Here is a 23,386-nt window from a genome sequence, read left to right as displayed (position 1 = left end):
TCACAATCTTATTGTCAGGAATTCAGATTTAAAACATCAATATGAAAGCATTTTTCTATGTTTAGTTTTACTTAAATCTGAGTTGGACAGACTTCATTTTAACATGATCGTCATGATTTCATTCTCTGCTCACAAGCATCAACTATTGCACAAGCTATCAAGTACCCGAGACAAGAAATTGGGCCACAATTACTATAGATTGTTGAAATCCTCACTCCACCAGCCTTTCCTTGTATCCCATTTTCATGAACCTTGATACATTGCCTACATTTTCAGTAAAAGTTTGGAATGGTGCTGCATTAATTAGACTATGAACAGAACTGTTAAATCATATAAAGACAAACCCATAAATACATGTTATTCATGTTTATTTGATCAATGTATGTGCAACAAATATGACACAGGTGGGAAATGATATAAGATATGTACATCTGTGAGGGACACTTGGCTGATTTGGCTGGTATACTTTAAACATCACAGGTATTATTGAACACAGTGGCAGAATAGCCCAGAACAGGGAGAGGCCGGCCCCCAATCACACCAGTGGCACAGCAAATGTGTCCAAATCCATTATGGCCCCCACAGATGGGGACCAAGCTCACATCACCTGCATTACCTTCCAATATATTGAAGGCACACACTTCATACTGTATTACATAATCTTTCACTCTTCATTAACACTGTCCAACTCAAAACCACAGCTTCAGCTTTCTTTGGTGTAGAAAAAAGACAACTTGTATCCACTAACCACAGCTTACTTACTTTAGTAAATACCCTGGTAGATCGAAGTTAAAACTACACATGTATTGTCAATTTTGATATTTCTTCTCTGAAATTCACAAACAGTTTGGGTTTAGAACAATTTTACCTCTTGAATTTTATTTAGCATGGTCGACTCCTTGGAAATTTGGCTTTAGAGTACACATAACCTGAGCTGTGAAGACAAGGACATGACTTCCTTACGAACAGAGAGAATACTAAGTAAACTGAATTATGTTTAATGTACTTGGCTTCCATGGCCATAACTTGACAGAAATGAGTGTTCTACAAGTTTCCATATATGAGACAAATATAAACAGCTTGTGATTAACAGTGAACGAGACAAAGATACATAGTTCTTACCGGTATATGCAATGTACATAAAAACTATTAATATAGAGAAACCCCTGATGTCATGGTGATAATATAATGATAAATGTCAATCATGTAACTGATCAAACATATTCCTCAAGTAAACAATTTACATTATACAGCAGTGAACTACCAACTAGGACAATTCATCTGTCAGACTTATCATTTCTTACTCTGTATTTCTATGTGATAATGTTGATTTTCCATGTGATAATGTTGATTTTCCATGTGATAATGTTGATTTTCCATGTGATAATGTTGATTTGACTATAACAAGAGCAGACAAATACAAAGGCCAGTAAAATGAGTGAACCCTCTAACCAACTTAGCTGCCTGAATGATAACCAAGCCAACACTAACCATCTTTCTCCCTCTTTTGACTCCAAAATTTGAAATTACTGTATCCTCTATGCTGTCTCATCGATATATTTAATCGTAATATCAAACCAATCTGGGTCTACCTTAACCTGACTCCAAGCTCAAGTTTCCACTACAAAATAGGGTAAGGAGAGTTCATCCTGTGACAGTATACAGGTATATATTGGCTAACAATTTCTTGACCTTCCATCTATATGTGACACCTGCAGTGACCTAAACGCAGTGCACAGGGAGAATCGTTTATGTACAAAGGCTGGTTTTTATCTTCTGTATTATTTAATGCACAAATCTTGATGGATATGTAGATATTAATAAAGTATTTGCCAAAGTTTGCAAAAAACTAAATTAAGACCACGTAATAAATGAATAATTTTGGTCAGACAAGACCAACTGTTTGGAACTTGATAAATGAGACCTGCCCAGCACATCCTCCTTGGGTGATACAAGTTCACAATATAAACAAACTTCTGCTGATGATGGAGCACGCTGCAATTTTTAAAATCGCATGTAATTCCAGTTTCATCAAGATACAGAAACAAGAACTAAAACTGGTACACCTCATTTTCTCCTGAATGGGACAATTATTAAGCTCAAACTCGGCCTAAATTGGACTACAAAGTGACTGACCCAGCTCAGTTTTACTACAAACACTTGAGTTGACAAGACCTACAGAGTTGACTCCGAAACCATCACAGTTTGACCAAATCATTATATAAACCAATACTGTATGATACATACAAGATTAACACATTTTTGTTCAATTCAAGAACCAAGAATAAAACTCAAAATGAACACATATAACTGTGCAACTAAACCAGTTGCAAAGAGTGTAAAATAAAGTAGGAAATGAGTTCAGATCTACGCAAAGTTTATAACAAGAGATCCAATTCAACAACCCTCAATATGAAATCTTATTTAACATACATGCTGGTAACACACACACCTGTGCTGGGAAATTCTTTCATGTACCTACATTTACTTATTAATTATTTTGATACTAGGTACTTCTAAATTGCCCTTTGTTATCTTTCATGCTACTCTTTTTACCGTTTATGTAGTAAAAACTATAAACCTGTTTCCTTATTGAAGTGTAACTTGCATATTCCTAAAGGAGAGATAAGCTAATAGTACTGACATTGAAAGGAATAATGACTTACAATGGCAGGACACAGTATAAGCCTGACCACCACAAATTCTGTGTGGCCATCGTCTCAGAAATAACAAAGAGTAACATGCTATATTTTGTGACGGATAATGATTTTCATTCATAACAAACGAAGCTCAGTAGCTAGAACATAACAATACATATCTAACAATACTCGCGGAAACTCCATAACATAACCATATGCAGTTTCTCACTTCAAAAAAATTCTCGTACACAACTCTCGATAACATTCCATCTCAATTTTCTCTTTAAACAAAATGATGATTTTGGGCGACTTAAACAGCATATTTTTCTATAAAGCTAGTCTTTCCAGAAATTAAAGAAAGTTAAACAACAAATCAAAATTCAACACATCAGCATCTACACAAACCTACCATTCTGACAAACATCCCCATTTCTCATTTCCAAACACTTCAGATTGTTTTTGGGATTATTAACTACATCTGAAAACCAATTAACAATCACTTAATCTTAAGTGATTTTTGTGTATCTATCTATGTAGAGGAAAGGGACTACACATACTACCAAAGCATTCTATTTAATTTAACTAGAAATATCCCCTAGATATGTATTCAATTATTAACAATCTATTGAAGTTTTCTTCATATTTCATAACATTTCACAGTTTCCAATAAGTGCATTATCTCAACCAAGATTTGCAATTTCATGAAATAGAACAAATCTTTTCATTTGAATATTTTATCATTATCTAATACTGGCATGAATCCTAATACACGTGTGAATACTCATCAGATTTCATGTTATAGCTGCGGGACTCCAATATTATTGGATCCAGAATATTTGTCTCTGGCACAACTTCCTTTATCTAGGATTATTAATACAGATTTTAAAGTAAATAGAATTTTTGTCTATATGAATACTTTCTTGTCAAACAAATACATCAATTGTATAGTGAGCATTTTCAAAAAAAAACTTTCACTAAACACTAATCATTTTTGGCACAAACTTATATTATGCTGATTAATCAATTTCTATATTTCTACTGAAGACTGGCTAACAGACTTCATACCAGATAGTTAATCAGTGTAACAATCATAGAATCAGTATCGTAATTAAACAAACATTAATTTTTTCCATAGTATGGTCTAAGTCTCACATCTCATTTGCAAGAAAAAATAACATCAAAAGCAAACCTGCAATTTATCTAATAACCAACAAATCCCTTCAAAAATATTACCAAAATAGGTCATTGTTCTGATTTGAGTTCAAATCTATGTAGAATCATCACAGATATAATTTGTATCATATGTATATATAGCTAATCTAGAACAATTAGGGCAGCCAGCAACAATCAACAATCAGGCCACAACTTAATGAAGAAATCAACATCAGAAAATATGTTAACCAGTAATAACAAGTTCAGATACAGAATACAGTTTGGCAGCTCTCTCATTCCTTGTAATTGGGAGGCAATGAATATGCAGAAATTTGGCTATTCAAATATTTTTGACAGTACCATCAATTTGCCAATAATCGTAAAATGTAGCATCTGCTTCCATAGCTTTTCCAGAAATTATACACTTTATTCTGATATTATTTAGCTTGAACTGAACTTCATTTGACAAGCTATAAACTCGATTATTGATTTTTCAATTTATAAAGGATTTTTGAAATATCAAGATTTACTTGAGATGTATATCACAGTGCATGAAAACAATTCTGGCAAGATATATTGATTTGATTTGTCTGTTTCTTTCTATAAAAAAACAAGTGAGACATGCATGTGTAAGGCTCCTATTCCATTGAACTGCACGTCAGTAGTCTTAAAATTAATATCAACTAAAAGTAAAGAGAAAGTCCTGAAGGGATAATAACACCTATTCTATTATAGAGTAAAATGTTTCGACAAAATCATGACTTTAAAACTATTACCAGGACAACAATAAAGCCACATATATGTAGTACGTATATCACCAGTACTATAGATCTTCAGTGGAGAAGATGGACAGACAGTATAGAATCTGATATATTGATACTACATTCAGGACTGTATCATCTATTTAATAAATGATTGGTTTATATTGAAGGGACAATTTACCACAGTTATCACGTCTTTGTATCACTTTATATACCCAGATCACAGTATATGTATAGCCTGTTGCCCAATTTCCACTAAATCTTATTGATTTATTACAATATTTTGAAAGGAAATTAGATTTGTTTTGAAGAGCAAGTTATTATCATACAAGTAGTTATCACATTTGTTACATGCAATAATTAAAACACACACGCACACATACACACGAACATTTGTATGACATCCTATGGATAAAGCACCAAGTGTAGCACTAAAACATCTTATATATACAGTATTTACAACCTTTATAAAACAGTGGCCACTCACAAAGTCCAATCACAAGCTACCATTGTATGGCCACCAACCTCTCACTAAAGCTTAAATGTGGGAATGAATTATCAAGTTATCAACATGCACTACCTTAATTGAAATTTTGTTTAAATGGATAGATTTTAACGATGGATGATGGCATTGTTTGATGGATGATGCATGTTATACTACAATGTATGAATCAAATAATCCATGTATCTCGTCTGCCAGATGCATAAAAAATATATTTAACATCCTTGTAAGGATACATTAAGCATTACTTTTTAATGTATTTCTTTTTTTCTACTAAACTAATTTTCTAATGACTTTTTTAATAGCAAGTTTGGTCAGCTAGATAAAATACTGTGCATGTATCATAATATACTGGTCAGAACATTAAAAATTCTGTTAAAAAGCAACATTGCCTTCTGATGGATATAGCTCCTATTTTCAATTCCTGATTGTATGTTGTACACTTGTACAGCAAATACTACCTATCAGATGTGTAAAAACACAAAATACTGGTATGAAAGTTTGTGTCTTTAACTCCAGCAGCTTAGGAAAAATAATTTGAAAGCATATTACATAAAATATATATTAAACTCCTTTAAATTTCTCCCAGAAACTATTAATTCAAACACTGACAATCATTAAAACAATAAAACATAAATACAGATCTGGAAAATGTATTAGACACCACCTGACATGATTATATAATTAAAATCCACCAGCACTTCCAGACTTGTTATCATACAGGACCAGTGAACATTAAACCTCAATATATTTCAGGAATGTCATTTCACACTGAAATTCACAATTTCACAAATTTTTATTAGGAACTTTTTTTTACCATATTTAATGAAATTACCAGTTATAAACATATTTACTGTCAGAACATGATACATTGTAATCTATATCAAGGCAATGATGCTTTATGTCACTAAATGCATTTGACAATGACAAGTCTGGCAGTCTGATCAAAACCAATACTAAAATAAAACATGGTTATCTGTTACCAGGCACTATAGAGATCAATATGAATGACCAGTTGGTTGTCATGGAATTGACCAGAAATTACTATCTTGTTTCCAGCTTGCGAAGCTTGGCTGGACTGCCCCCCGGAGACCCAGAGGACAGGATCCTCTTGGACCGCCGTGTTGGTTCCACAGACTTAGAAGGACTGGATGAATGAGGACTCAAGTTGGAGAGACTAAGAATTAAATCTTTTTTAGCGTTCGCACCAGAGCTTTTCAGAAGAACTCTCAGTGTTGGCAGACCTAGTGATTTCTTAGGTGATTCACTTTGTGTGTGGATAGAAACACCAGGTGACTCAGAACGGGAGGCCCTGAGAATGCGTCGCTGTGCAGACAAGCTTTCAACACTTGGTGGCATGTCTCTTACAGGAGAGACGGCGCCATCATTAGAGCTGCCTGGAGATGGGCAGGAGGAAGGTGAGAGGGGCAGAACAATGTCCTGTGCTGGGGAAGTTGACTTGCTGTTATGTAAAGACCTGAGCGATGCCGACTCCTCAGTTTTACTGGCAGTCAGCAAGCTTTCTATTTTATACACATTGTCTGTAAGTGTTGATGTTGATCGTGTACGACGAACCTCTGCCTGATTTCCAAGTCCAATAGATGGACATTTCTTTGGGGAGGGAAATCCTTTCACATTTAGTTTCTGTGAAATTGTTGACAACCCACTACTGCTCTTGGTTGAGGAGGTTGGAGAGGGATAGATTTTGTGGTCATAGTCAGAACCAGGAGAAGAGAGACAGCTGCAAGGCGAGACATCTGGTGACTTCACCATGGATGAGGATGCGTAGGGATTAATTTGTAGTGGCATGTTGACGGGCAATGTCACATTCTTTACAAGTTTAGCCTTACTGTCAGTAATGGGTGAAGACATGGGAGACACAGATGGCGACCGAAACACTTGATCAGGAGTTGGCTGGCCTAGCTTTCTCCTCCTGCATTCCATACAACACCCTGACTTCAGCGACTCTTCATCAGACGACATGGATAAAACTGAGATGTCATCATCTGACCGTGACTTTGGGTAGACAGGCAGATCTAGAACACTGCTGAAGGGTGGATTCCCTGGCAACACAAAGCCCTTATTGGTCTTGGAACTCTGTGAAGACTGCCGACCTTTCTCAGTAGCTGATTTGGCAGCAAAGTCCTTGTCACCATACAAAACACTGTAAGATGAAACATCGGACAGCAGACACCTGTACAAGGTGAGTTTCTGTTTGGAAGCCTCGGCGTTAACTTGTTCAGACACAACATTAGCAAGAGACAATGGTGGATTGCTGTTACTGCCAGATCTTCTCTTTAGCCCCAGTAGGTTGTCTATATCCTTGGACATGAGAAGAGGCTCCTTGGGAAACACTGCCTCCTCCTGAACTACTGCAGTTTTGATGCCTTTTAGCTTGTTGTATATGAACCGTGATAACCATCGTCGTAGTTCTCTGTCATTCAGCTGATTCATAGACACCATACACTGTGGTAGACTTTTTAGCAGCTTGTAACTGGATATGTTTAATCCAGTTCTCACTCGTCTGAAATGTTCTCTCTTCTGTCTACTATTGAATGTGTACTCATGTGCATAATTAGCCACATTTTTCTTCCTTGCTTTATACGTCACTGGAAATGTCACAACTCTGTGTCTCAGTTTACCAAGGGTGTCATTTTTAACTGGTGTTTTACAGAATTGTTCTGCATTTGGTATTACAAGCAGTCCACTTTCTGTGTGTATATGTTTCTGTATCCTCTGGCCCAGAAGCGAAGACAGATCAATGGATAGAAGTGACTTCCCCTTCTGCACTGTACCTCCCTCCCCCTCCTCACAACTCCCACTTGCAACACTTTCGCGATCACTATCCACAGGTTCTGAGTAGCTCAAACGCTTTTTTGATGTTGCTGCACTGTCGTCTCGACTGAGTTGTGAGATGAGAGACTTAGGAGTGCGTGGTGTAGTTGGTGACATTGGCTCATCAAGATCTATTTTCTCACAGTCTATCTCTTGACTATATCTGTGTTTTGCACGAATCTTATCAGCTTTTTTCTGAGGAACCAGGTTAACCAGTCTGATAAACAAATCCTTTGATGGCCGAATATTTTTTTCAGAAAACAACATTTTGGGGGATGGACTGATTGGTGGTGGGCCTCGTGAGGATAGGGTTTGACGTGGAGGCGTGCCAACAATCTGAAGAGTAGGAGGACGCTCAACACATTTCTCCTGATGTTGCCGCATCTCACTGCGATCCATGAACTCTTTTTCACAAAAAAAGCAGACATAGATCTCTGCATACGGTTTGGCATTATACTTCTTTCCTACAACAGAAAATTCAGTATTTCAGAAAAAGTCATTGTAACAAAAACAAGAGATCCCAGCAGGATAATTTCCCCAATACGGTAAGACATTTATATTCAATTCAAAGTTGGTCCAGTAAGCAATTATTCTTATTTTCCTGATTCTATTTTGATGAAAAACATATTTTCCCAAAGGTTGATTTTTGTAGACTTTTTTCCTGTTACAAAGTATAACTTACTCAACAGGTAATAAGCCCTTCTCAGCAATAAGCTCACTCCCCTTTCTATCGTGTATTTAGGAACCAGACCAACATTTGGTAAAAAGCCCCTCCCCGATTTTGTTCTTTTCCCAAATAATCTCATAATAAAGAGTTTATTTGAATGTTGATCAAATAGGCAAAAACAAAAACAAAAGAAATAAAGACGAAGTCCTCAAGATCCCCCGCCCATGCAAATATTGTATTACATGAAATTAATGTGGGCAACATGAAAATATATGAAACACATGGCACAGCATTTAGAATTATTGCATGTATTTGTGTTGTCATCAAGCTCCTGTGAAAGTAATCAACATATTTAATAAGTCTACCAAGCAAAGTTTCATAAAAATCTGATCATTCCTTCAAAACATTGTGCGGAAAGCAATCGGCTAATCAGACCACAGCAGCCTCATTTAACATGAGCAGAATATGACGATAATAAAACTTGAGCAAGGGGTTAAAGTAATATTAAAGTCTATCAAACAAGTTACATCAAAATCCGATCATTCCTTCAAAAGATATTGTGCGATTATGCTGATAATTGATAAGTAAAATTACCTTTCCCTGCTTTTACTCTGGATGCATGCTGAAGGTACGTTTGAAGCACAGAGTAATTTTGCTGAAAAAAATTTATTGAAACATTTAAAACAACTTCCTATTTTTTTCCTTATATCAAATTTCATTACACAATTATTGTACATTGCATCGTACCTATCTCAATTCATATTATATTTTGAAGAGGTGTATTTATGGCATATATTATTCATACTTTGTTGGAATTGTCATTTCACTTGATTGCATCTATCAAATTTCACATGTTTGTATTTCTGTGCCTACTTGTAACAGATGAATTAATCCATCTTTACAGGTATGGCATACAAGTGATCACAACGATTACAGGTTTTCAAATCTATGTATACTAATGTCTTAATCAATAATAACAAGGCCTAAAGAAACTGTTTTAGTTTTGACAGTTCATTTAACTAGAGCTAGTTATTATTATAGATCTTCCACAGTTTAACAAAGATTTTGAGTATGTCGATATGCTCTTTCCATTAAATGCATTGAATTCCCAGCATTAGAACATTTATTTTTGGGGCTGAGATAGCTCAGTCGGTTAACCTCAGAAGATTTGAGGTGGATGACATACGATGGGCCTCCTGTATATTGTTCAGTGAGGTAGTCCCCAACTAATATCAGGATACCCTACCTCAAAATGACCTTGGCTGTTCATAGAGCAATAAACTCAATAAACAAATTAAATACTTAAATAAGAGCCTCCAAAGTAGCACAATCCTCCTCAGTAAATTCTATGACAAATATCTAGATTTTTGACTGTATCACAATCCGTAGTTTGATGTAATACTTAATAGCAGGACAGTTACTGAACCAAAACCAAGATCAAAGGAATAGGGCAATTTAAAATAACACTAACTTATACAGATCATACAAATTATATATCAAAACTAAATTATTGTCATATCTGAACTTATTGTTCTCTTAAAGAAGTATACTCACCGAGCTGCGAGTTTTGGCATGAGCTTTCGAGCGCAGTGAGCTTTCCTGGCCCATGTGTTTGTAACAACTTTTTACCACATTCCGCAGCATATCTGTCCAGACAGTCTGAAATCAGAACAAAAATATTTCGATGATTTTTTTAAAGAATGGTGATTATGTCTTGATGTTGCCTACCAATCACTATCAAAACTTCCAACTTGTTATAAATAATTGAATGAGATGGGCGACTGCAAATTCTTTGACCAGCAACAGGGACACAACTATCCTCCCAATGAGCAACAGGATCCCCCAGACCCACTCTCTCAGAAGGTTCCCTCGCCACAGAACTAAATCACTGAAGAAGTTCTCTAAAACCCTGTTATGTCCCAGAAGATAATGTATGTTCAAAGGGAAATCACTGAAGAAATTCTCTTAAACCCTGTTATGTCTAACAAGATAATGTATATGTTCAAACGGAAATCACTGAAAGTTTTCTTAACCCTGTTGTGTCCCCGAAGATGATGTATGTTCAAAGGGAACTCACTGAAGAAGTTAACATTCTCTTACACCCCGTTATGTCCCAGAAGATAACATATTTTCAAAGGGAAATAACTCTCAAATAATTTTGCCAAAACTCATTTAAGCTACAGCTGTTCGATTCTCTCCAATGAACACAACCTTTTTTAACATGAAATTGACAGTTTGCATAATATTGATAGGACTGTCACAAGTGCAGAATAAAACCTGTCCCCGACCTGTGTACCCGAACATATTTTGACTATACACAAATCACACTATAACAGAAATGAGATACGTGTAATAAAATCAACATTTTTAAAACTATTTCTTGGTGATAGTATTGCATTATCTTCCTTGCATTAATCATCCATATGTAACTGTAGAACCATGAATTAATTTGTTTTAAAGTTTTAGGTAATGCCTTCAATGAGCTTATCACATGTAAATATTGACTGCATGCCCAGCAGGATGCATGACATATCAGCTGTATGATGTGAACGAAGATTTCCACAGTGAAATACGATCAGGAGAAGTCAAAACTATACAATGCTGCATTTGAATAGGTTGTAAAGCATATATCTCAGATGAGTGAAAACAAAATATCACACTTTTTTCCTTTTTGGATCTTTGACCTAGGAGGATGACAGTGTTTCATATTTTGACGGGTACACATTTTTGAACCTAGGCTCTCATCTAACCCAGCTCTAGATATTGACAAAGATTTTTGCCATTATGATAACAAAAAAATTCCACAGCAACCAATTTATTTTCAGTACCACTAGATATGGATACTAACTTCCTGCTGAGTAACATCAGTCTTGGTGTCACTCCATGGTATGTCAGTAGGCCACCAGTCTGGCTTTGCATCCTTTCCAGCCAAGTCTGCTGTCTTACCACGGACCAAAGTCAATAGGTAGGGAATGAGGTCGCGCAACTGGCTCTGAAACAGGATGAATGGATGCATGAAAAACTTGAATAATTAATGCAGGAAATGTTCAAATTTGCTTGGTTTTTATATCATTATGTGAATTAGAAATGTTAACAATGCTAAACTTCAACAATCAGACATTTTGTTTTCTGGTTTGACTAAAAATAAAATGGGAACAACTAGGGATCAAAGGGAACAAACTGCAAATGAAGTTGAGAAAAACCCTTCCATGTACTTCTTAAGAAATAGTAATATCAAACTTCAACTGTCAAAACCAAAGATGGCCCATCTGGCTGCCATTTTGTTTTCTGGATCAGACTCAAAATCAAATGGGCACACCTAAGGACCAATAAGGGGTATCTATACAATACACAAAGTTTAAGAAAATCCTTCCAGTACTTCTCAATAAATCGAGATGACAAGGATTGTTTATGGACGGATGGACAATGGATGATGGATGCTGGGCAATTTGATTAACCCACCATCTGATAATGGTGGGCTAAAAATCTGAGGAAACAGGACCTTTATAGACAAAATAATCAATCTACTCAAGGAATGTCAGTTAAAGTTTTTATTCTTTTGATATATTTACCAGTGTCATGGTGTCGATAGAGAGATGAGGAAGCTGAGGAATTTGACATGCCTCTGCAGAATAAGGGTGCATTCCAAGTTTAGTATCTTCTGGCATTCTGCTCCTTCTCTACAAAATAAGGAAGCATACAAATGTATAGTAATATATAACAATATTCAGAGAAACTCCAGTATACAGTATGCATGTCTTGACCCTGTAAAAACCTATTCTATTGAGGGCAAATATGACCCACAAATATGTTTTAGAAGTTTCAGTGAAAATATATATGTACCTGAAACATTCAGTGATTTTTTGGCATGGATTTGGGGCCGAATACAGGCCCCTTCCCCTTAAGAAATTTTGCTGTATTTTCCCAAGTTTTAGTTCATATTTTCCCAATCAGTAATTGTAAGTTTCCTTGTACGTTAATAAATATGAAGAAATGTTGATCATAATACATTTTACATAATGTTGTCACATTCCAATGCTATAATTGATTGATCATAGCTATACTATTCATATTCAAAATGATATTAAATCATTGACTTGATGATTATTTTTGAAGGAAGAAAGTACATTTTTTGCCGAAATTAAAAAGATATGGCTATATTTTCCCAATAGAAAAGGTACAGGCCCCTGTATAATTAGGGTAAGAAAGTCACTGACATTGTACACCAATATTATGCCTAGTTGAAAACTACATATCTCAAAGAGCTACGCTGTGTATACTAGACACATCTACCTGGTAGTTTGACTTCCAGGAAATTGTAAAGTCTAATCCTCTCTGTCTGTATGTAAACAAAGGATTTCTGTATAAGTCCACTACAATGGCCAGCCAGCTCAGTATAACACCATATGTGTTAAGCTTATTTCACCAATATCTAGCCTGTATAGACTTATTACAATACATTTACTCTGTGTATACTCAGCCATTTATACCTTCCATTTTATAGTATTGTAATTAAAACATGTTATTTTACTACAGTTCAATTCAGTGAATTTCAATGTGAATATTTCAGATGTTTATGGATCTATGTACATTTACACTGTTTTTAATTTCTTATATGGCAAACAGTATAGTTCTGCTTTATAACATATATAAGTGTTCTTAATCATGATTATATCTGCGGATTAATTAAACAAAATTAATTATCAATAGTTGACTTGATATTATCTGATAAGCTTTATTTTCTAAACTGCCATGAAATGAGAAATCAATTAACAAGTGAATGAGTAATGATACCAAATATACAGCTTTCTTTAAAACTCTGCTTGGACTTTCTTCTTGGTATTGATCTTGCGACTTGATATAGATCATACATGATCATGACTTGTCACAAAATTACAAAATATGATAACTATCTCATTTTAAAAACTGGTGCCACCATAACTTCAAGCAAATTAAGCGAAGTAATTTATATTGTGCAAAAAGACACACAAGTGAATCTTACAACAATCAATATAATTTAATCACAAAACCACATCAGTTACTCAACCAGCATGATCAGAACATAAGCTATGAATTTGTTAGATGGTCATAATAATTGATAGTTCTTTGTGATCAGTTTTCAAAGTTACATATCCAATAAATTCATAGGGTAAAATTTATCCAGATGTTTCATGAATGACATATGATTTTTAAAGGTTTTAATATTTTAATCGTTATATCTACTTTCAAAAGAAATATACAGTCAAGCTTAAATGGAGTATGAATAAAAATTAAAATCACTTGTACTCAGGAACATTGTACTTACATGATCAGTTTCACATGTTAAATACGTGAAGATAATTTTCCTAGAAAATCAGGAAGTTATATTTTTAGGTCTCACTGAGTAAACACCCTCTAAGCTACATGTCCCGGCATCCTCTTGTTAACCACCTTTGTGATAAAGATCTAGTTATATAATAGAGTACACCTGTAGAAAGGGCAGGTGAAATGTGTAGGCTACACAGGTAGGGTTCATCACATAGATAATAGGAACCTATGTACTGAGCCTGGAGGGCATATTGATTTCTGCTGGTGGAAACCTATAGGAAGACTTCCTCCATTGTACTATCTATTGTACTCCAGACAGTAAAACCTTTATACTTTACAATCGTAGGTAGCATGTGCTACAGTCTTTATATATCACTCCTAAGGATCAAGAATGTCTTTTGAAAGTTAAGATTATAAGCTATTATAAATGTCAATTCAGAACTTATAAAGTTTAATTCAACTCTGGGCAATGATCTGATGATTCTTATATTAATTTCAGAAGTTTATATTTCTTGCCGAAAATAAAAATGTTCAGAATTAATGTACTGTTGTTAGATAATCCACTGTCTGCCTTTACATTCAATGGCTCAGAATTAAATTTCTTTTAAATTCAACACTTGGAATAAACTCCAAATGTGTTTCACACAAATTTAATATCTTTCAAAGAGAAACACCTGACATGAAATTCTTTACCCGAAAAATAATAAACATTTAAAACACATGTCAATTTTAAAAATGACATGATTTGTTTTTAAATTCCACAAATTAATTATTTATCATTGATCGTATTACATAAATGTAACTATCTCATTAAAAATACTTCCAATCTCATTAACAAGAGATCCCAGAGGGATCTTGGCGCCCACCATTGAATGATCTTCATAGGTTCCATGTCAGATTGATCTTTTCTCTACTTTTCCCTTCATTTTACTAATCTGTGCAAATTGAGACATCCCTCCAGTACTTTTCAAACAAGGGAATCCTAGCTATATAAGAAATTTGAGATTTAACGATAATGGCTGTTTGTTTGCCAGGTTGTTTTCAGGACAGACTGGTCCAAAAATGCAATACAAGGGACCAAGGGGAACCTACTTATTTGAAATTTGAGAAAGATCCCTTCAGTACTTTCTCAGAAAAAGCAATAACAAACTTCAATTGTCAAAATCCAAGATGGCTGCCTGTCGGCCATTATTTTCAGATTGGTCTCAAAATGCAACATGCATAACTAGGCACCAAGGGAAACTTACATATGAAATTTCAGAAAGATCCATTCAGTACTTTCTCAGAAATAGTGATAACAAACTTCAATTGTCAAAATCCAAGATGGCTTCCTGTCGACCATGTTGTTTTCTGATTGGTCTCAAAACGCAATATGCATAACTAGGCACCAAGGGAAACATACATATGAAATTTCAGAAAGATCCCTTCAGTACTTTCTGAGAAATAGCGATAACAAACTTCAATTGTCAAAATCCAAGATGGCTGCCTGTCGGCCATGTTGTTTTCTGATTGGTCTCCAAATGCAATATGCATAACTAGGCACCAAGGGAAACATACATATGAAATTTCAGAAAGATCCCTTCATTACTTTCTGAGAAATAGCGATAACAAACTTCAATTGTCAAAATCCAAGATGGCTGCCTCTCGGCCATGTTGTTTTCCGATTGGTCTCAAAATGCAATATGCATAACTAGACACCAAGGGGAACATACATATGAAATTTCAGAAAGATCCCTTCAGTACTTTCTGAGAAATAGCGATAACAATCTTCAATTGTCAAAATCCAAGATGGCTGCCTGTCGGCCATGTTGTTTTCCGATTGGTCTCAAAATGCAATATGCATAACAAGCTATCAAGGGGAACCTACATATGAAATTTCAGAAAGATCCCTTCAGTACTTTTTGAGAAATAGCGATAACAAACTTCAATTGTCAAAATCCAAGATGGCTGCCTGTCGGCCATGTTGTTTTCTGATTGGTCTCAAAATGCATTATGCATAACTAGGCACCAAGGGAAACATACATATGAAATTTCAGAAAGATCCCTTCATTACTTTCTGAGAAATAGCGATAACAAACTTCAATTGTCAAAATCCAAGATGGCTGCCTGTCGGCCATGTTGTTTTCCGATTGGTCTCAAAATGCAATATGCATAACTAGGCACCAAGGGAAACATACATATGAAATTTCAGAAAGATCCCTTCAGTACTTTCTGAGAAATAGCGATAACAAACTTCAATTGTCAAAATCCAAGATGGCTGCCTGTCGGCCATGTTGTTTTCCGATTGGTCTCAAAATGCAATATGCATAACTAGACACCAAGGGGAACCTACATATGAAATTTGAGAAAGATCCCTTCAGTACTTTCTAAGGATTAGCGATAACAAGAATTGTTTACGGACGGAGGGACGGACGGAGGGACGGAGGGACGGAGGGACGGACGGACGGAGGGACGACGGACCACGGACGCAGGGCGATTTGAATAGCCCACCATCTGATGATGGTGGGCTAAAAATACTTCCAGAGTTTATGTTTTTACCCAATTCTCTTCCTTTTCTTATATTTATAACAAGTACATATTCAATCTCTAGAATGCTAAAACTTTGAAAATAATGTAAGAATAATTCTTTTTGCAAATTACAAATATATATATTATGTATCTCTCTAGTTAAAACACGTTGTGTAATTATGTTAATGGACTCTTTCAAATAATTCAATATCGAGGAAAAAATAAACAAGGTGCTGGCCAGGTCACTGACCTCCACACTTGGTAGCCTTCAAATAAATACAAAACAATGAACTCATATGACCTTAGCCAGGGTGAATAAACTTCAACTAAAATACACTTGGACTTTATTCAATTTATACAGAAAAATATCTAACACATTTAGATAATGCCAATTAAGACAAATATTGAATCCCAGGATATTAACTATAACATCTTTATTAAATATAAATTTGTATTATGTATCATCCAATAAGATTATAAGTAGCTGTATTATATGGTTGGCTCCTGCGTAACATATAAAGTAATGTGTAACTGTTGTTGGAATCGTTAAATCTAATTAACTATTTGTATTCAAATCAATTTTGACATTTAAACAAGTAGAAGATTCTGATCAGATTTCCTGATGGTTAATATCACAGCATTTACAAACAAAATTATCAAAGCACTGAACACTATGACTGTGTGTGTGCATTTCTGAACATATTTACTGTCAGAATTATATGGTCATTATAGTAATTTTTTAAAGATGATATGTTAATGTTGTTTAGTTCTTCTGACAATGATTTATTACCCTCTAACACAAGAATCTCTACTTCCAAAAGGAATTGCTAGATTTTATTCCAATTAAACAATGGAGATAAATTATTTGAATGTGCTGGTAGAGAGTGACACTATTTTACTTTATAATCATCAGCCAGTAATACAGCAGGATGTTGCTGTTTTTGATAGAATAACAAGGTTGTATTATAAGGGATATTACAAGGTTATACAAGGGATTGCAATCTTTGGCTTTAGCCCAATTTCAAACAAACACAAAACGGTTCTGAAATAGAGACAGCTCTGCATGGACATAATCTATTCAGTTCTTAAAGAACACTCTCACAAACAGGAGAACACTAAATAGTATGCACAAACATTACATATGAAGTTATACGACTGATCATAATATTGAAAACTGCTTGGTTTACATGGATCAAAAGACTTCTATAATTTTGGAATCTAAATTATAAATTCTAAGGTTCTGTCTTGGACCCAAGCTTATTTCAAAATTAATGATTTACTGATTTCTTATCATCCTTACAAAGGACATGGATAATTACTGTTTTGTGTTTATTTAATTCCAAGTCAACCATACAAAAATATAAACATCTGCAAAACAAAAGATGACAATTGTATATATACATATTCCTAATAGGAAATAGCTTTCCATTGCATTATATCAATAATAAGTTAATAAGTAAATTATACTGCTATAAATTTAACCTTACTACCATTCACCAGCTGAAAACTTTTGAAGTTTTAATGCATGTCTTTTTCAGTGCCAGAGATGAAGGACTTACAATAAAAGACTTTCAAAACCCATTTGTTTTGGGTAGGGTATCATCTTGACAATTCACACAAATTTCACCATTATGTCCACTGATTTTTACCTGGGCAGATAAAAATTACAAGTAAAGTTGATTAAACAAGAGATACCAGAGCGATCCTGCCACCCACCATTGAATGATCCATATATCAGACCTGGGTATACATTCTGAAGCAAGTGTGTATTTTCAATTGTCTCAATGCGTATTTTGAACAGCAAATGTGTATTTTTTACATGATTGACCAAGTTACCGTTCGAAGCAACAGTAAAGCACTTGATTATGATCATTACAGAAACAGTGTAATAAATTTTCAGAATTTCATTGTTATTTAATACATATGCCGCTCTACAGTGTATATCAAAATAATAAAACAATCAATTAAATTCAAATACCTTCTTTTAACTTCAAATGTCCCGTTAGGACATTGGAACTATAAACAGGTGACATGACAAAATAATTTGAGCTCACATGATGTCTTTGATAGTTGTATCTGTGTCACATACGGAACAAAACAGTAGTTTGTTTCTCTTTGTGACTGTTAAAAAGACCACTTTTCACTGTATTTATCTTTATACCGTTGAATTCGTTTACATTCATCAAGGATCAAGATGATCACCGTCAGTTTTGGTCAATTTTCCTTGCCACCAAAACATTTTCGATATCACATAAATTATCGTCAGATTCAAGCGTTCAATAGACGCTTCATAGTAATAGGAACTCCTCTCCATTTTTTCGTTTGGTGCCATACGAGGTGTTCCGATGAAGTGATTATTGAAGCAGACAGAGAGCAACATACATAAAGACAAACTGAATACATTGGTAAGCGATTTTTTAAGTCTTTATTTTTATCAGAAATGCATATAAAGTCAGGTCAATGCGTATTGCATATTTATTACCCCAATTTGTATACGCCGAAAGCGTACATATACCCAGGTCTGATATATCAGTCATATGAAAGACTGATCTTTTCCCTTCTTTCAATCTTCCTCCAAATTCAAAACAATTTTATGATTTTATGTATTTTTATAACACGAAACAGGAGCAACCTGCAATTGTCAAAATCCAAGATGGCCTCCTATCAGCCATGTTGTTTCTGATCAGTCCCAAAATGCAATATGCACAACTTATCACCTTCATGAGAAACACAACCGATATGGGTAAGGAGCATCACACCATGCACCTCAGATCATCAACCGAATACTTCTGAACTAGCAACACAATTATGAACATTCAATAGTGTTTCAGATTATAAATTCTTTTTCGAAATGAGTAGTAGGTTCAAATGTTTTGGATTTAGTGAGATCCAGGGAGTTGTTATAATATATCCCCTTTAGTGGAAAATACACTCTTGTATGGAACACTATAGACACTTGACCTTGCCTGTCTAGCCACTCTTGGAAACAAATGTTCACCATAACAGAAGGGTTGTTCTTTTGTTAGTTCATTACTTTGTGTTTGACAATAAACAATGGTGTTATTCTCCGTCCTTCTTCGACATGGATGATAAACACATCACCAATTAAAGCCTGCAGAGATGACTTTATAGAAGACTGGTAGGAAGGGCCAGGTTCAGTTTTCATCTTTTTTTTTTTTGTAGGAGCTCCTGTCTTGGGCTCAGACTCATCCATATGCCCCAAAGATGGCAACTCGGCAACATCTACATGTTCCTTTCTCTGCTTTTACCTTTGGTAACTATTTTTCAATAAGGCTGGACACTTTCAATAAGTTGTATATAAGCCCTGTATCTTGGTTCTTCTGACACAAAAAGGAAAGTTTTAAATCTTTGGTCTACTAGTAACAGATAAAATGCCTTCTTGTGATGTTTTAAGATCTGGAAGGTCTGATGACTTTTTTTTTAATTATTTCTTTCACTGCAGTCAATAAATCTGGCTTTGCAACCATTAGCTTATAAATATCCTAAAGCTGGTGGTTCATAGGCAAAATCATGGACATGGAACAGTTCTTCTCAACACATAAGGTTTTAGCGATTGTTTTCAGTGATTTTAAGCTTACGCATTCCATAACATCCTTTGCAAAGTGCAAGACCGATTTTATCATCAGTCAAATTGTTATGATCATAATCCCTCATTTTGGCTAACTGTTTGGATTGCAGTGCTGCTACAACAGCACATTGCATTTCTAGGTATTGGCATTAACGTGTCATAGGCACTGTTCCACTTAGTGGAAACATCAAGTTTTAAATAGTGGCTGGGTGCACGTGTAGGGCAACAGTTCAACTTGATTCAACATCAAGCCATATATGTATTTGTGCTTCTGTGAAAGACTACGACAGCGCCTGATTTTATCTGTAGCAGACAAAGTACAGATCTAACTTTCAAACTTTTCTGTGCTGCCAAGTAGTGGCCAATGATCAAAAATAATGGAAAATTATTAAAAATAAGAATAAAACTGATCTTTGATGATGACTAATTGAAAAGGCAATTACTGATCAGAATTTTTGTAATTGTTTGTTAATCTTCGGCTTTGTGAATTTTTGTAATGTTATCGAACCAAGAAATAGCTGATCTTTTTTATCTTATTAATTTATTGTGAAAAAAAAAATTAAAAAATTAATTTTTGTAAATCTGACCCCAAAATATGGGTGAAAAACACTGACTCTCCTCTTGCAAGAATAATGGAAAGCAGTTGACAGTTTTTTATTATTATTTTTATTTAGGAATATCCTACTCATTTTGTGATCTATGGTTTAAGGTTACTAAAACAGGAAACACTTTCTAATATAGCAAACCTTTCAGAATACAAAATAAAAAAAAATATATTGGTGCCGTATGGATGAAGTTGGGATATTTTGTATGGATCAATCTAATTAAAATCTAGATGGTCATTCTCACTACATTACATTAACATCTAACAACATCAAATACAGGGTCACGTTCTGATAACCTTTGAGATATGTGTATTTCACTTTCAGGGCGAATTCTCAATTTTTCGATGTCATCAATTAGCAAAACACTTTGTCACAGCATGCATCTGAAGCAAGCCATTTCGGCACAGCTTGTACAAATACGGTATGTAGCTTTATGATATCGGGGAAATGACTTGAAACAAATTGAAAGATTATGCAAGGTATGCACTCTAGTTTAATGCTAATTCTGACACATACTGCGTTAGCGGTAGCAGAAAAATGTCCTTAGTAAAATTTGCTAAAATATTCAATTTCTTTTAGCAATTTAAAAAATGCTTTAGCAATACAAATTGCTAAAATGGACAACATTTTCTGCAGAAACTTTGCTAAACACAATGAACATTTGTGCATAGAATATATACAGACAATTTTTGCAGTCATTGTATTTAGGTTGAATTGGTTAATCTGGTTGAATTATTAATTTTCAGGACTAATTACTTAAAGACCTTTAACGTAACTATTATATATAACTTTTACTTTTTGTGGAAAAAATACGGGCAATATACATATTTTCAATTAGTTTCATTTTGACTACCAACTAACGAAATGCCACTTTAATATATATATATATTTTTTTTGCAATTAGGCCTAGGCCTAGCGTATGATGTTTTTTAAATCAAAATTGAAAATTCAAATTTTTCTCAGTTATCGAATTCATAAATATCAATCTATATCTTCGGTTATTAATTATAGAATATAAAGAATAAGCCTAAAAAGACAGGGTATCAGGTGTTAAAACTATAGTGTGTTCCAATTTCAAAACATATGGTCAATATGACGTCACAAGTCTCTCAGATGATGAATGAAAAAGTGAAATAGATATTGAATGGACGCTTTTCATCAATGAAATCTTCTGTATTTTTCCTCTATAATCAACTTCTGATTGATGACTTTAACAATTAACTCCTCGTTGGAACACAATACTGGTCATATTGAACAAGTCAAGTGCCGACTGTATGATTAATATTCCGACACGAGTCAATCGTGAACTACAGCATTAAACTTATCAATTAATATATGTACAAATGGCTTATCTTGTAACACAATTGAAACGGAATTGAAAAGGCAGTTGCCATCTCCTTTGGCCTTTATATTACAGCCGTATAGTTTCTGTGGCTGTTGATGGATAAATCATTTATCTACAAAACGCTTGAACCTTATTAGCGAAAGGATTCAAGCGCAAGCTGGACTCTGAAGCAGAAGAGTGAAGCCAGGATGGTATATAGTCGATAAATGGGGAGTTTTATTTATTCGTAAATATTGCTCTTCAACTTGATTTTACTTTCGCATTTACAAGTTTCGATTCACATTTTGATACAATGCGAATGCATAGCGCGAGCCCAGACATAAAATTCACTGCCAAGATTCTGGAAGTAGTCATTTGATGATTAATTAATCCAAAAGGTCATCCGACGTGACCCCTTATGGGATCATGTAAAGTAGTGAAAATGACCATCTAGTTCATAGTATTCGACGTCCATGTAAGCTTGTGGCTTCTAAAATCTAGATTTTAATAAGATTGCGTATGGATATGATAATTAGGCCTATCAAACAACATACAGAATCAGGACAAAACAAAATCGCACGATGACGTTGTAAACACTTTTTTTGTCCGACGTCTGTAAAGTTTATAAACAACGTTCATTAAGTAGGTCAACACTTTGTTTGAATTTAAATTACTGTCAACGAACAAAATAATCAATATTGTCTATAGGATCTGATAATGTTGACTATAATGTCAAACGAATACAATAAAACGTCATAAGAGTTGCGTTGGCACTCAACGGATGACATCATACAACGTTTTACGTGCCGAACGCACGTCAAGGACGTCACATCGAACAAGTGCTATAATTTGTATTTCTTCTCAAATTGCACTTTCAATCGTTTAAAAGCATTGCAATATACATAATATATCATGTCAAACATATTCGTCATATAAAATCTACTTAAAGTAACTTTTGTATCGAGTTAGTCGTAACGCAATCTGCTCAATTGCGCCGAACAGAGGAAGGCAACCGCGACCATCAGTGAATATCACGTCGCTTCTGGTCGACTGAAACACCATGGATCGATTTGTTTATACTTACCATTGTCGTGTATGCTCCGGTAGAAAATTATACATCGCTTTTATCGGCTAGCCATATAGTTCGGTCAGCTATAGTTTATGACGCCAATGGCGGTAGCTGTCAAAGACTTTGGGAAAATGGCGACCCTGTTGTTCTTCTTCTGAACATCCGGGACCTCTGGTCCCGCTCGCGCTTTGCAGTGATTACCTCCCATGGACCGTTGGCATTGGTGCTTGCTGTAGTCGACCGTTCGAAGGGACATTGTTTGATTATACAAGCCATGTTCATGCAAAGAGCTAAAATAACTCATTTTATTGCGAAAGATCGATCACTTTATATCCCTGAATGTTACTTTTTGTCATTATGTGGTTATTCATAGAAATAATACGCAAAGGAAAGCATGTCAAATGTCGCTATTAGAAAGCAAATTAAAT

General features: G+C 34.8%; 1 protein-coding gene across 1 annotated transcript; it reads right to left on the bottom strand.

Moving 5' to 3' along the window:
* Nucleotides 1-351: 351 nt before the first annotated feature.
* LOC117331572 lies at nt 352-23,117 on the bottom strand. Its single transcript, XM_033890369.1, has 6 exons — nt 22,974-23,117; nt 12,129-12,236; nt 11,405-11,548; nt 10,111-10,215; nt 9,151-9,211; nt 352-8,353 (listed from the first exon to the last, which is right to left on the bottom strand). The coding sequence occupies exons 1-6, from the start codon at nt 22,974-22,976 to the stop codon at nt 6,099-6,101; spliced, it is 2,676 nt and encodes an 891-aa protein (XP_033746260.1). The 5' UTR covers nt 22,977-23,117; the 3' UTR covers nt 352-6,098.
* Between the last annotated feature and the right edge of the window lie 269 nt (nt 23,118-23,386).

This window comes from Pecten maximus, chromosome 7, assembly GCF_902652985.1.
Source record: "Pecten maximus chromosome 7, xPecMax1.1, whole genome shotgun sequence".
Lineage (NCBI taxonomy): Eukaryota > Metazoa > Mollusca > Bivalvia > Pectinida > Pectinidae > Pecten > Pecten maximus.
The sequence above is the reverse complement of the archived record's forward strand: the minus strand, read 5'-3'. Positions and strand labels throughout refer to the sequence as shown.

Coding starts and splice junctions, on each gene's coding strand:
- LOC117331572 (XM_033890369.1), bottom strand. Junction 11,549..12,128: donor CTATCGACACCATGACACTG/GTAAATATATCA, acceptor ATCCTGTTTCAG/AGCCAGTTGCGCGACCTCAT. Junction 10,216..11,404: donor CTGATGTTACTCAGCAGGAA/GTTAGTATCCAT, acceptor TTCTGATTTCAG/ACTGTCTGGACAGATATGCT.